The 14,716-nt window shown below is 40.2% G+C and overlaps 1 protein-coding gene across 8 annotated transcripts; it reads left to right on the top strand.

The window, feature by feature from the left end:
- The first annotated feature begins 404 nt into the window (after window positions 1–404).
- SMIM3 (small integral membrane protein 3) lies at window positions 405–10,867 on the top strand. Of its 8 annotated transcripts, none has more exons than XM_087955158.1 (3): window positions 405–1,006; window positions 1,776–1,834; window positions 9,212–10,867. In XM_087955158.1, exon 3 carries the CDS (start codon window positions 9,228–9,230, stop codon window positions 9,417–9,419), a length of 192 nt encoding a protein of 63 aa, XP_087811284.1. In that variant the 5' UTR covers window positions 405–1,006; window positions 1,776–1,834; window positions 9,212–9,227; the 3' UTR covers window positions 9,420–10,867. The 8 variants fall into 8 exon arrangements, with proteins under 8 accessions (XP_087811284.1, XP_087811283.1, XP_087811282.1 ...); XM_087955157.1 differs by having other exon boundaries at window positions 612–1,002; XM_087955156.1 differs by lacking the exon at window positions 1,776–1,834 and adding an exon at window positions 4,057–4,225 and having other exon boundaries at window positions 728–1,006.
- The last annotated feature ends 3,849 nt before the right edge of the window (window positions 10,868–14,716 follow it).

Raw genomic sequence — 14,716 nt, 5'->3', positions numbered from 1 at the left:
TTCCCATCTGAGGCCCAAAGTATCCTACTTCTGACCCATCAGAATAAAGTTGGAAGGAACCTTAGAGGTCATCTAGTCCAACCCCCTGCTCAAGCAGGAGACCCTAAATAATTTCAGACAAGTGGAGGCTGTCCAGTCTCTTCTTAAAGACCTCCATTGATGAAGCCCCTGCAACAGGGATGTCAAGCTCACATCATCACGGCATCATCACGTGATGTATCACCACTTTTTCCCCCTTCGCTAATCTGGGCACGGGCATGGCCAGAGTGTGACGCATCCAGGCCACGGGCTGCGAGTTTGACGCCCTGCCCTACAACTTCTGGAGGCAAGCTATTCCACTGGTTAATTGTCCTCACTGTTAGAAAGTATCTCCTTAATTCCAGGTTGCTTCTCTCCTTGATCAGTTTCCCTCCATTGTTTCTTGAGGAAATTAACTGAGGACATGACTCCCTGGAAAAGAGAGTCTAACGCTGGGAAAGGCGGAAGGAAGGAAAAAGCGGACGGCCAGCAGAAGGTGGCGGATTCATTTACAGTAGCGATGGGTGCACTTTTGAAAAACATCTGTCTAGGAGTCGACACCAATTTGATGACACATCACCAATCCGCCCCCGCTCCCTCCCTTTGCCACTAAAGCGCCTGTCGAGGCATCTTCACGCCTTTATCCACCACTAGGTGGCCTGGTGGGCAATGAGACAAACGAAGACAGACGGACGGGCGAGAGCGGTTTGGAATTCATTCTGCTCGCTCTTCCAGGGCTACGAACGGCTGCCTGCCTGCCTGCCTGCCCGCCCGCCAAGCTAAACAGAATTATTCTACTACTTTTACGCCGGACGAGAAAACCCTTCTGCGGCTCTTTTACTCCTTTCTTGAGAAGGGAAGCATCACGTCGGGCGGCAGACTTTACCAGCGCCTGGAAAGTCGCCTCTTCCTGCCTGAACGCAAAACGACCTTCCCGCTGAAGTGCGCGAAGGGCTTCCTGCCCCTTTGACCCCAACGAGCCAGGCAGGTGATTTTTGAAGGGAGGTGGGGGGGGAAGAGGCCGGTTCTGAGCGCGAATATTACCCTCGAAGTCCGTGGGTTTTCCTCCCAGGAAAGTGGATGCAGCCCACGGGCGGTTTATCTCCGTTTACTAACTTGGGTAAGTAAGTCAGTAGGGAGCATTGCTTTCTTTCCCCTTTGATTCGGATTGCTGTGGAGTGTCGGGGTAAGCAGGAACTGGTGTGAGAATGGTAGTTCTTAGCCATTAAGGGTGAACTACAGTAAATTTTGGACGGCTTGGTGGATCCTTAAAAAACAACAACCCCCATTTCTTGTTTTTACAGCTTTCGCACTTCCTTTCCTGCTTGCACTATTGACATTTCTCTTCCATTGAACCCATTTCTCTATTTTTCGGTTCCAGGGGAAACTCCATCTTTGCCATTTGGTCCGCTTTTCAGAAGTTCCCTTTTATGGTTTGAGAGTTTTCAACCAGTTTTCCCAGATAGGGTTGTCAGTAATTTCATTTGGCTCCCTTTAAACAAGCTTTCTAAGCTATTATATTTCCAGGATCCTTCGAGACACATACAGGCCTTGAGGCATATAGGTGAAATGACATGTTGATGCACCCTTTGGATGTTGCATTACGGCTGCTTTGTTTTCTCTTTCTAAAGAACATTCTTGATGGGACTTCTTCCTGAAAGCCCTTAGTGCACGCTACACATATATCCAGTTATTTTTGCTTCGGTGTCTTTTGTTATGACTTGCCAATTCTGTGCTTTTTCTCTCTCTCTTCATAGCACTTAGCTGTGGAATGATTGAAAATGTGGTTCGGGAGGCATTGAAGGAGGAGAGCTGTGTTAGCATAAATCAGGAGGAGTCTGATCGCAATTTTTCTGACTAACAAATTTTATTCAGGACAAACACTTTTGAGAGCTGCACCTCACTTCCTATATACCGATAAATACAGTGACTAGAAGGATGTGTGGGAAGGAGAAGAGAGGGAAGGACAGGTTGATTATGCAGATAACACGTGAGACAAATTACAAGTACTTTATCAGTTTAGATGTCATTTATTTATTTATTGAATTTATATTGCCGCCTATTCGCCCATGGCGACTCAAGGCGGCTTACAGAATAAGTATCTATTGTAATACATTAAAACTCATCATGTTCAATGAGGCCTTTGAGAAGCCTTAAACCTTCTGATGTATGTAAGCTCAATAATTTCAGTGATGCTGTTAAAGTCTCTCTTTCCCCCCCAAAATAGTCACTTTGAGATTCACAATAGAAGGGTCTGGGAGTTGAATCACTCTGAAATTTCTTTGTCCTTCTTTTGAGTCTGATGTCAAACTTGTGCCCATTTATTCTTTTGTCCAAAGTTTGTCTTACGTAAGGGCTGGAAGAGCATGACAAGTATCACATAAAATGATGAACATGTAATGGCCCTTCTAATCTTGTGTATGCTTGGTGCTCTTGGAGGACATATATTGATTTGACAAAATAAAATTTGTAGAAAACATGCTATATGATTTTTTTTTACGTGGTTCGGAAGGAGATCTAAGCTTTTGACTTCTTTCACAGCCCATTTTGGATTCTTTTGCAGTCTCGGTTATTCATTTGTACGGTGAGAATAAGTTTCCAGGGATTGCTATAGTGGTAAGCAGGGGGAGAAAATATTTGTTTTGTGAAGTTTTGATAATGAGGATAAGCCCTTAAGGTCCTTTCTCACTTGGACCTTTATGGTAGCATTGTGTTGTCCTTGTGATTAGAGAAATTCGGGAATATGTCCCTATCCATTAGTTTAAAATATGCTAAGGCACAAATAGCAATTACTTCCTGCTAAATGTCGTGTTGGCATTGACATTTTTTTTCTCCTAGCATTTGTTAAAATTGCTAGAGAAAGAGACGTGTTTCTAATTGCTTCATTATTAGGATGCTTGGCAGCAATTTGATTCTAATTTCCTACTGGAAGCTTCCAGTATGAGTTTGTTGCTCTTTCTTCTATGCTGCTTCTTTCTAAGATATAGTGGGCTACTTTGGACAATACCTGAACTGGGCAACCATGCTGCCTGTGTCAAAGCAAGTAACCGTAGCATAGTCAGCTCTAAAGAAAGAGGTGGATGAATACATACAGCACTCTAACCACTGCGCCACCAAGGCTCTTCTTGGACCTCTTGGAATTCCCCACCCAACAAGGCCATTTAGAAGAATTCAGGGAATTTAAATCCATGTATCTACAGTTATAACTTTTACAATCCTCTCCCACATTTTTCTATTCAATTAACAAGATATCTTTGAAGGAAACGATGGGTTATTTTTTTGAATTTTTAATTTTGTAGTTCCAATTTTTTTTAGCACTGGATTATATTCATTTACCCCTCACTAAATTGTAGCAGCAGCTCAGGAGCAGAGGTGGTATTTGGCAGGTTCTGACCAGTTCTGGAGAACTGGTAGTGGAAATTTTGAGTAGTTCAGAGAACCGGCAAATGCCATCTCTGGCTGGCTCTGCCCCCATCTATTCTCTGCCTCCCGGGTGTCAGCTGATTGGCTGGGTCTTCTTTTGTTGCCCTACACAGGAGAACAGAGCTGGAAAGGTGGTTAGTGGGGTGGGGAGGCAATGGGATTTTGCTGTAACCTTCCCCCAGGAGTGAAGAGGTAATGCTTGAAGGCAGGACCGGGAGCAACAAACTGAAACTAAACCCAAGGTCAAATGGCTCTGGGTTTGGGGTTCTTTGGTCCATGAACAATTGCCATCTCTGGTCTTGGATGCCATTGCAGACAGATCCAATATATATTTTAGGGGTTCTTCTGGATTCATGACTCCTGTTCAAGGAACAGGTGAGAGTCCAAGAGGGCTTTTGTGCAACTGTAGGTTATGCACCAGTTATGCCCTTTCCTGGATGAACAATCACTGCTCACAGCCATTCCCGCCTTAGTACCTCCCACCTTGATGATTACAACCCACTGTACATGCAACTGCCTTTGCAAAGTATCTGAAAAATTCACTCGGTTCAAAATGCAGTCGTTGGTATGGTTTTGTGCAGGCCTAGCTGTGCACTTGTGTCATCTCTCCTGCAGGAGCTGAACTGGCTGTTTCAATGTCCAGTTAAAGTGTTGATTGCCATCTTTAAAAGCCCTAAATGGCTTGGGACCAGGTTATTTGAAGGACCATCTTTTCCTGGTCACATCTACCCAACCCACCAGAATAAGGAGGCAAGGAATGCTACAGCTTCCCTCTCCTAAGAAGGTATATCTACTGGGACCAAGAAGAAGGATGTTCTCCATAGTGGCTCCCTACCTGTGAAACATCGTTCCCTGAAGATATAAGATTTGACACTTATTTGAGTGAGGCTTATTTGATTGATGTTGCCAGGACAGTGTGTGTGGGGTGGTGGTGGTGTTGCTTTTTGTTGTTTGTATCTTTTTGTTGTTTTTTATCTTTGTAAGCCACGCAAAGTCCTGAGAGTGAATTGGGCAGTCATATAAATTTCCTTAAATAAATAACTAAACAAATTGCCACTTAGTTATTGTTCCTTGCTGATTCGCTACTATCAATTTACCCACTTTCCCAGTTCTGAGTAATTTTGTAACTATAACTCAGCACATGTGCACCCCCTTTTCAAATTCTAGTAGTGGGCACAGGTGTGTTCTAGAAATACACATATATACAAAGATTGGGCAGCAAGGCTTCCATACTCTTGTTTCACCTGCAAGGACTTTGCAGAGAAACTTGGATTCAAATTAAGTTTATTTCCAGGGTGACTTTTGACAAATCTGTAGCAAACACTGTGGGCGGTGGACTACAAAATGTATGAATCTGAGCAACTGATTAAACATAACTGCCTTTACATGCTAATATCTATGCATTCCTAATAGTTGTTAAAATGACTTTGTTAAATCATATCAAATGGTTAGGTGGTTGTTAACATGGTCAATTAATAAATTGAGATGTGAAAAAATAGCTCCTTATTAAACATGAGAAAGTAAAGTAGAACGTTTGTTCATTTTGGGGGTTGCTCACAGGCTTCTTCCAAAATGCCTATGTTTTAACAAATCATCCTTTTGAGGCATGAAGATGGGTATAGCTGGCCTTTGAATCCACACAAACTTTGATGTAACAATGTTATCTTTGATCTTGATTACTTAAGAAAATCTTTATCCTGACTCCAGCTTAACCGGCTCATTCTGACGTCAAAGTCACAACAGGCCCCTGCGGAGTCTGGAGGAGAAATTGCAAAAGTGGTGTCAAATTAATCAGTTTAGAGCTTAAAAGTAGTGAGGGGTTTAAAGGAATTTGTCTCCAGGTCTCCTTTCATATTTGTTAAATCAATTACATCTCAGTCAAAAATTATTCACTGTATGCCTTTTGTTGGAATTATGGGCCAATCAGATTTAAATCCATTTAAATTGATGGAAGATTCCAGTGCAAAGCAAAGCAAAACATTAAATACTAATCATGTAGCATGAAACTGTCCATTGCATACAGGTAGTCGCCAACTTAAACAATTCATTTAGTGACTGTTCAAAGTTACAATGGCATTGAAAAAAGTGACTTATGACCATTTTTCATACTTATGACCGTTGCAGCATCCCCAAGGTCAGTTGATTTACATTCAGATGCTTGACAACTGGTTCGTATTTATGACGGTTGGCTACAAATACGGTAACCCCAGCCCTGGGAACAAAGCTGACCTTTCAGGCTTTTTGGAACCCCATGGGTATCTTAGAGATGGTGTTTCAGAGGCAGGGACAACTTCCTTGGCCCTTCAAGATAGCAATATTTTATTGAGGGAAACTGGAGTGCATTCATAGGGTCTCCCACTTGGGCGGGGGGTTGGACTAGATCAGGGGTCCCCAACCACCGGTCCGCGGACCGGTACCGGTCCGTGGAACAAGTCCTACCGGGCCGCTGGTTGCTGGGTGCCGCCATCTTTTTGATGAAAAAGTGCTTCGGTGAGCTTTTCCGGGTAGAAAGCCATTTCTACCCGGAAAAGCTCACCGAGCGCTGGCGCCACCATCTTTTTTTTGATGAAAAGTCTTCCGGTGAGGTCACCGGAAGCACTTTTTCATCAAAAAAGATGGTGGCGCCCAGCTGATGGGTACCGGGCGCACCATCAGCTGATGCCGGTACCGGGCCGCGGCATAAAAAAGGTTGGGGATCACTGGACTAGATGACCTACAAGGTCCCTTCCAACTCTGATTATCTGTATCATTCTGTCCAACACCGGCTGGTCCTAAATAAATAAATAATAGTGTCAGGACTTAGAAAGGCTACAATTGTAGATTATCTATGAAATGGAAGAAAATATTGGAAGCTGAAAATGACAAATTTCTATATTGTTGACAAGAAAATTACATTTATATGTTTGAGATCAGTTAAAGGGTTTGTGTGTTTGTTTTGCTGTTCAGAATTGTAGGGTCTGACCTTACACAGATAAACCAGGTATTACAAAGATATGTCACCCTGATTTAATGTCAATCCTTCCAGGTAAACTAAACAGGAAGCATGACTAAAGGAGCTAATTCTACTTTCTTGTAAGGCTACATTAACAGAATCTTGCAAATCTGAAGATACAAATTTATCTCCACCACTTTCAACTGCTTGATCCATGGGTGAGAGATATTTTCTTCCTGAATTTCATCCCCTGAATATTAAGTCACTGGGGATCCCTCTTCTCTTGTCTGATTATTCCCTTTGTCCCTCAAGGTGATTCTCACATACTATTGCATCTAGCTAGGAGTAGTGTCACAGTTTACAATTCTAGAGGATCAAAGCCGATTTTCTATATGGTGACTGATAGTAGGAAGGGCTAGTATTGTTTGGGCTCTTGATAAGACAATGATTGGATGTTCTAAAATGCTTCTTATTCGTGGATCTTTTCAAGATGACCACCATTTCTGTGCCTCTCAAGCCTGTTTAAGGCAAAATTTGCAGATCTATTCAAATATGGAGATGGACATAGTCATAGCTATATGTTTCTGAGTCAAGGAGTCACATGAAACTGCTGATCACTAGTTTGCCCTTTGTAGCTCAGATGAAACCAAAGGATCGCCAGCCAATCAGTACTCACTTCTCATCCTTTCAAGTTGACTAATAGCTGTGCATTAACCTTTGTTTCAGTGGGTCATGGCTAAAAATATTTATCCTCCCTACCACAAGCAAAAAAAAAAAAGATGCAAAAAAAGATGTATATGTATTACTGTGCCTGTATTTGTAAACATTCCTTGGTTCACAAAAAAAAATATTGGAAGAGAAACTCTGCAAGAAGGGGTAGATAGTTATCTATTTCCACTTTTCCTATGTTCTTTAAATTTATTTATTTTTTAATCCAGCCTTTGTTATTTTTATAAATTACTCAAAAGAGTCAACCTGCATAATATTCCTTTTTTCTCCTATTCCACCCCCCCAAACAACAACTCTGTTTAAGCCGTTCCTGAAGGCCTTATTGTTAAAACTGCTGTCTCTTTGCTGCTTAGTTACAAAGCAGTATGTGGATTGAAAGGACAATGTTCCTTCTATTAGATTATAAAACCAAGGGCTAATTAAAGTGATAATTACATATAATAAATACTTTTACAACATAGTTGATTGAAAAGATTCAGAGTACATGGTTTTCCACTCCCCCAAATATTCTCCTGTTGAAAGGAGAATATATATACTAGTTGCTTAGTCTATAGAGAGCCAGGTTAAGGCATCATGCTAGAAACCAGGGGACCGGGAATTCTAGGCTTGCCTTAGGAATAAAGGCAACTGGGTGACCTTAGACCAGTCACTTTGTCTCAGCCCTAAGAAGGAAGCAGTGGCAAACACATCTGAAAAACCTGCTTGGATTTGTCTGGACAGTCTCTGAGAATGGGACATAATTGAATGGAAGAAAAAAAAAAAGAGAATATACACAGCAATCCAACTTTAAAGGCTGTTTTCTGTCATTCTGTCATATATCCTATCCTTCTACGCAGTCAGCTTGCCTGATGCTATCCAACAAATGATTGCCAGCCTCCATAAAAAGAGAAAAATGTGGACATTCTGACATGAATAGCATCCGTTTTATCTTACAATGTACAAATGGATTTCATTGTTTATTTAGCATATGTGCATCCCATCCCCCATACAAGGAACACAACTTTGTTAGGTAGTTCAGAAAGATAATGATGATCATGGATTTGTGTATAGCTTCTAATATTTATGTAGGCTCACCTTCTGACTTCCGGATACATTGGACTTGAATACTGTATCTCCCAATGGTATGAACAAACAAACATACTTTACTACCGGTTCTGTAGGCGTGGCTTGGTGGGCTTGACAGGGGAAGGATACTGTAAAATCTCCCGTCAGAGGTGGTATTTGCTGGTTCTCCAAACTACTAAAAATTTCCGCAACCAGTTCTCCAGAACTGGTCAGAACCTGCTGAATACCACCTGTGATACTGGCCAAATTCTGCAATTTGAATTCCAACATTTTTGGAGAACAACATATTGAGAACATCTGGTTTACAAAAATGTTTTAGGAAGCCAAATAGCAAATTACATCAAATTCCATATGGTATAAGAGCAGGTGTCTATCCTCAAAGTGATCTATTCCATTAGGCTCGTATAACCTTGCTGGCACAAACTGGATATTTTTTACTTTTAATGATTTATTTCTATAAACACTTACATGATATATAAATAGAGGTGAAAAATGTATGTAAGATTTCTGGAAAATGTTCTCTCTGCTTTAAAAGAAGCACCAGTACTGCTGAATCTGCTGTAGAGGAAAGAAAAGACTCAATGAGGGAGATGGGCAGTTAAGAAGTTTGATATATAAATATAAATTTAGATTATAAGAGCCATGGTGGGGCAGTGGTTAAAATGCAGGATTGCAGGCTAATTCCACTGACTGGCGACTGCCAGCAGTTTGGTAGTTTGAGTCTCACTGGCTCAAGGCTTACTCGGCCTTCCATCTTTCCGGGGTGGATAAAATGAGGACCCAGATTGTTGGGGTCAATATGCTGACTCTGCAAACCACTTAGAGAGGGCTGTAAAGCACTGTGAAGTGGTATATAAGTCTAAGCGCTATTGCTAAATAAATAAATATATGCTTATTTGAACTTTCCTTGGATTAACACGGTCAATGGTGAGCATTGTGGATGTTGCAACTCAGCAATCTGTGGAGCACCATACTTACCCTAACTTGATTTTGCTTTGTTTCTTTGTCTAGTTGATAACTTTTCTTCCCTTTTCCTTGCCTTAGGGAAGAACTCAAGAAGATGATGGGTAGCTCGGAGAGCATGGAATCTACCCAACTCACCCTTCCGAAGCACATTCTGGACATTTGGGCCATTGTCTTAATCATTCTGGGTACCATTGTCATCATGACTTTACTAGTATTGTGCCCAGCAACGACGGTGATTATTTATAGGGTTTGGACACACCCTATGCATCACAATGGTGCCGAGTGAGATTGGCCTCCTTGTCGCTGTTTGGACTCTGCTTTTGAGGAACATAGGCCAAACGCAATAGGAAAAGCAGCTGAATTATCTGGCAGTTTTCAAGATTAGGTTGAGCCCTGAGCAGGCATTGGTAAATTGTCAACAGAGATATAGTAGCAACACATCTGCTGTCAGCATGTGATAAGAATGCTACAGCTCACAAAATGTATCTTCGAGTGCCTGGTTATCTATTTGGCTTATGTCCACAGAACATTACATCCTGGACTTTATATCCACTTGTGGAATGAGCTAAACTTCTGCAGAATTCCAGATCCTTCCAGTTTTGATTTCTGGTATGTGTACCTCATTCAAAACAAGCCTTCATATTTACAGAGCAAACTATTCCAAGGGAAAAAGGAGATGGCAGAATAACAGTGCTTAAGAAGAGGACACCTTAAGTTAAATTTAAGTAGTGACTGCTTTGCATAAGCAATTTGCTTTATCTGATCCAGACAATCTTCATTCCACACAGATCAGATGAGATCTTAGCTGATTTATTTGTGGTCCATCTTTTCTTCGAGCATCCTCTGTTTCAAGCAGCACCAGTTAAAGAGAATTAAAAGGGAGAAATGAGAAGTCAGCGGATAAGTGATTGGTGGAAATCATGTTTGGTATCTACTGCAGTGGAACAGTACATTCATAAAGGGAGGTTTATTTTAAAGAAATTGAATGAACATAATATAGGGAAAGAGAAGAGAGAGGCTAAGAAAAAATATTTTACTGTCAGAGATTGGTATAGGAGAAAGTAAAATAAAAAAACTTTTCATTTGTGAAATTAGATTTCGTGATAGGAAGGTCTATCTCAAAAATATTTTACAGTTACTGTGCTATACAAGTATTATTATGATGGAGTTGTTGTTTTTTAATTTTAGGAGATAGATTCCGATCATTAAACCTTTTAAAAATATGTTCTCTTTTTAGTAATTGGCTTCTTAGAAGTACTAGTAGATTCCTTCAAATGGTTGGAACAAAATCATTCTGATTTCTTGGTGACAGCCAGTCTACACATTTCATTTACCTGGCTGATAGAATAATTTGCATTTTCATGAACCAGGCAATGTAATGTCCTTTCTCTTTCTCCCATAGTTAATGGTGTCAGGAATGAACACATTCGAGTCACACTTGTTTTCCATTCCCTTGTACAGTAGAGCTGATAGCCTCTCATTCACAGAGTTATTATACTCTAAGAATTACAGAGAACAGAAACATTTAGCAGGGATTTTGGTTCTTGTCTTAAAGGAAATGTTTTGGTAGGTGAAAAATACTGCAGTGTTTAATAAATGACACAATCAATAGTCATATACATATCAACTGACACTGAATTCATTTCCAGTCAACATATCATGAGAAAATTGTTATATTAAATTACAGTATTATACAGTGCCGTGTAATAAACAGTATTGATGCCTGTCTCTGAATTTTGATGTTTGAATATTGATTTCCTTCTTCCTGTTTGGCCTTGAAATATCTTATAGTATTCTACTATCTTATTGTGTAACTTCATATCATTTTAGCCCTTCGTAATCTGTTCGGTCAAGCTTCAAAACTCTCAAAGGAAGCTAAATTCATAATGCAAACTTTTGTTGTTGCCTATTATACATTATATGATTATCACCAGTTGCCCTGGAAGCAGGAAATATATAGCTCAAAATGTGTTTTAAATGCCAAAGTGAAAATAGATAGTGCTATGGAGAAATTCATCAGTAATTGGTGGACACTTGAGATTAGAATCTTGTGGGGCTGGGGGGTTACCAGAGTTTAGGTTTATTTAGAAATAAAGAAACAAGCATATAACAATATTAGATGGAGGCTAGAATTACAGAAATTACGAAACCTTTGGAACTCTGAGATCATGTTTGTTTAGTACCAGATGAGGTTTTGATTCCATGGCTGCTTTGTGCCATGATACTGTCTTAGGGTCAATTTGCAGCATTTTCTCATACAGTCTAGAGGTTAGATGTGGTATGAGCTGAGGAAATGGATGGAAGCCTTCAATAGTGAGATGAGTCAGCCTTTAGCCTAGAAAGAGATAGATGTTTTATTTATGACATTCTGTTTCCTGTGGGGTATATTCAGAGGAATTAAATATGCATTTAATGCAAACACTATCTTAGCTGTATTGCACACACAACTGGCTTGCTCTCAAAATGGAGGAATGGACTTTTGTTATTCAATTATATCATGATGGACTCTGATTTCCAAGTGGAAATGGTAAGATACTATGCAAAATCAATCTGCATTGTGATTTGTGTTTCACATGCTGCCTACCAACTGTGTACCTGAGGGCTGGAGGCCTGGCTATACTGAACAAGGTCAACCAAGTATGTCTTTTCCTTTCTCTCTTTTCTCTCCTCTCATAAACCCAAGGTGGCTTAAAGCTAATCTTGGTGATTTTTGAAGGACTGTACATTTTGTGAATTTAAAGGAAGAGAAGCAGAGAGGCACCAATGAGGGTCAGGATTATAAGAAGAGCCATTGAAGCATGTCAGGGATTGAAGGGCATTTAATTGTAAATAAAAATACAATAAACAATACAATAAATATCTATTCCCACAGAGTAATTGAAAAGAAGATACTGTGAAGTAGGAGGTACAAATCCATTTGAGAAGATATCTGGGATGGGCTTACCAACTTCTTCCTTTTCCTCTCACGAGACACTTAGCGGCAATGTTTGAGGGATGGTAAAAATTTAATTGATAAGCTTCATGCTAACAATTACATTAAACAATAATAGATATTGAAATTAGTACAGGAATGTAGCAACTATGTCTCTGATATTGTTAGAGACTGTCATTGCATTTACGTTTTTCCGGTAGGATTTTTTTTAAAAAAGGAAAGAAAAACTGCCTCAAGATCAATCTCATGCTCAAAACAAGAGTCACAATTTCAGTCAAGCCAGGGGTACACAATGAAATGTGGAAATAATACACAAGATGCCTCACACCTTGTACTACATTTGAACTTAGCCACACCAACTTTACTCAACACACATATGCTGCCATGGTTCACTCCACACATTTTCATTCATCTTTGTCTCTTATTTTGGCCACTTCTGTTCTCGAATAATAATGGCAGCTGCTACCCATTTCCTCATGATCCACAGCAGTGACAATTAAGTTGTTCAGATCCTTGGCCACCGGTGGGTACATCTCTTTCTCCAGTGGCTTATGAGCAAACACAACCCAGAAGTGAGGACCAGAGTTGTCATCCCCAAAATACAGGTAATCCTTCACTTACGATCACAATTTCTGTTGCCAAGCAAGACATTTATTATGTGAATTTTGGCATCGCTGAAATATTCATTAACTGGTAAGATGTTGTAACATATGATTTTATGTATTATGCTTAACTCCAATCTTAGCCGGCATAGTTCAAGATTGTCTAAGCCTAGAATCTCAAGTCTGGTGGTGTAGGGTATTCTATTGCGAACAGAGGAATGTAGTACTCTTCTGGTAAAATACTTCTGGGCTCGCTCAATTGTATTTATGTCTGATATACAGTGTGGATTCCAGACAGTGGAGCTGTATTCATGTATTGGTCCAGCAAAGGTTGTGTATGCCCTAGTTTGCAAATCAGTATTACCAGAGGAGAAGCTGCGTAAGATCAGATTTACAACTCTTAAAGTCTTTTTTGCGATGTTGTTGCAGTGAGCTCTGGCGCTTAGGTCATTCAATATGAGAACTTCAAGGTCTTTGACAGAGTGAGGGTCATCAACGAAGTCATATCTACCTAGGTTGTAAATATGAACCAGTTTCCAAGCATTGTGACCTTGGGGATGCTACAACAGTTCTAAGTGTGAAAAACAGTCATAAGCAGGGGTGGGTTTCTACTGGTTCTGTCCACCTCTGTAGAACTGGTAGCTCTGAAGAGCAGCAGACATAGAACCGGTTCTATATCTGCTGATGTTTTTGCCCACCTGCCCACCCGGGCTCTTACCTGACCTTTATTTCCTGATTTTTCAACTTCAGCTGCCGTGCGAGGCACAGCTGCAGTTTAAAAAGCAGGAAAAGAGGGCTGTTTCAAAGGCTGCTTCTCTGCACGCAGCGTACTGATGATGATTTACAGGCACGTGGGCGCAGCGTGCAGGAAGTACATCATAAATCACCGAACCTCGTAAATCACCGAACCAGTAGTTAACCCTGTCGTATCCCACCCCTGGTCATAAGTTGCTTTTTTCAGTGCTGTTGTAACTTTGAACAGTCACTAAACGAACTGTTGTAAGTCGAGGACTAACCGTGGCCTTTCAGCTTCCCCATTATCTCACTTTCGCTCTTCATAACTCCACCATCAATGCCATTGTAACACATCTATTCTCAGCTGCTCTTCCACTTCCTTTTTCCTCTTTCCTTTAGACAACAATGCCCTTTATTTTAGTAAGATAAAATAACCAAATCTTAAAAGACTTTACTAGGCTTCTGTGGATCACATCATACAGTAAAGGCAAAGTTTGTTTTCTTTTCAAAGTCACAAGTTTGAGTTTCTTTCAGGACAGTGTAATATTTTCTGCATGCCTTCCTTTAATGACTCACTGAATTCTTCTCTGTTTCCAAAGTTGATTTCTTTATAACCACACAACAATTCATATTTGTATCCTCTCCACTTCTCCCTAATAGCTATCCTTCAGAATCAAAATTAAATAATTAAACTGACATTGAACTAACTATAAACAATCCCGGGTGCCATCTGGAAAAAGAGCTGCATTCAAAGCACAACAGTAAGAGAAATAGTAAATGTGAACTGACCATAATATATCCATTTTACAGAGATTTGGCCATCTCTTCATAATTCATCTCAAGCTAAGAGGGATTTAAAGCTCAGTTTTTTGTTCGTTCAACTTGTATACAATACAGCTAAATCCTTTGGAACTCTAAGCAATTGACAATGTTTGTACACTCAAAACAGCCACAGTGCCTATGTGATCATGCAAATTTTCCTGCATTATTCCAATTTTAGTACACATGTTGCCCAAGTTGTACAGCTATGGAGAAATTTGAAGATGGAACATCCTGGTTCACAGCTCAGATATATTATCCGTTAAATCATGAACTCTACATTTTTATGAAGAAGTCAAGGGCTGTTAGAGTCTCTAAAGTATCATTAGCAGGTACTCTAAGGATAAATCCAATTAAGATTATGTGATATGCTTGGTCTCATATTAGTCTTAATTATGAGGAAACATTTTTTTCTCCAAGGAATAAAGAAGAGATTCAATTAGGATAAAAACTGCTGCATAATGACCAGTTTCAATCAGGAAGGAGCAGAGGGGA

The sequence above is a fragment of the Notechis scutatus genome, chromosome 2 (genome assembly GCF_049901735.1).
Source record: "Notechis scutatus isolate UNSWTSFEM ecotype Mainland chromosome 2, rNotScu1.2, whole genome shotgun sequence".
In the NCBI taxonomy this organism is placed as follows: domain Eukaryota; kingdom Metazoa; phylum Chordata; class Lepidosauria; order Squamata; family Elapidae; genus Notechis; species Notechis scutatus.
The sequence above is the reverse complement of the archived record's forward strand: the minus strand, read 5'-3'. Positions and strand labels throughout refer to the sequence as shown.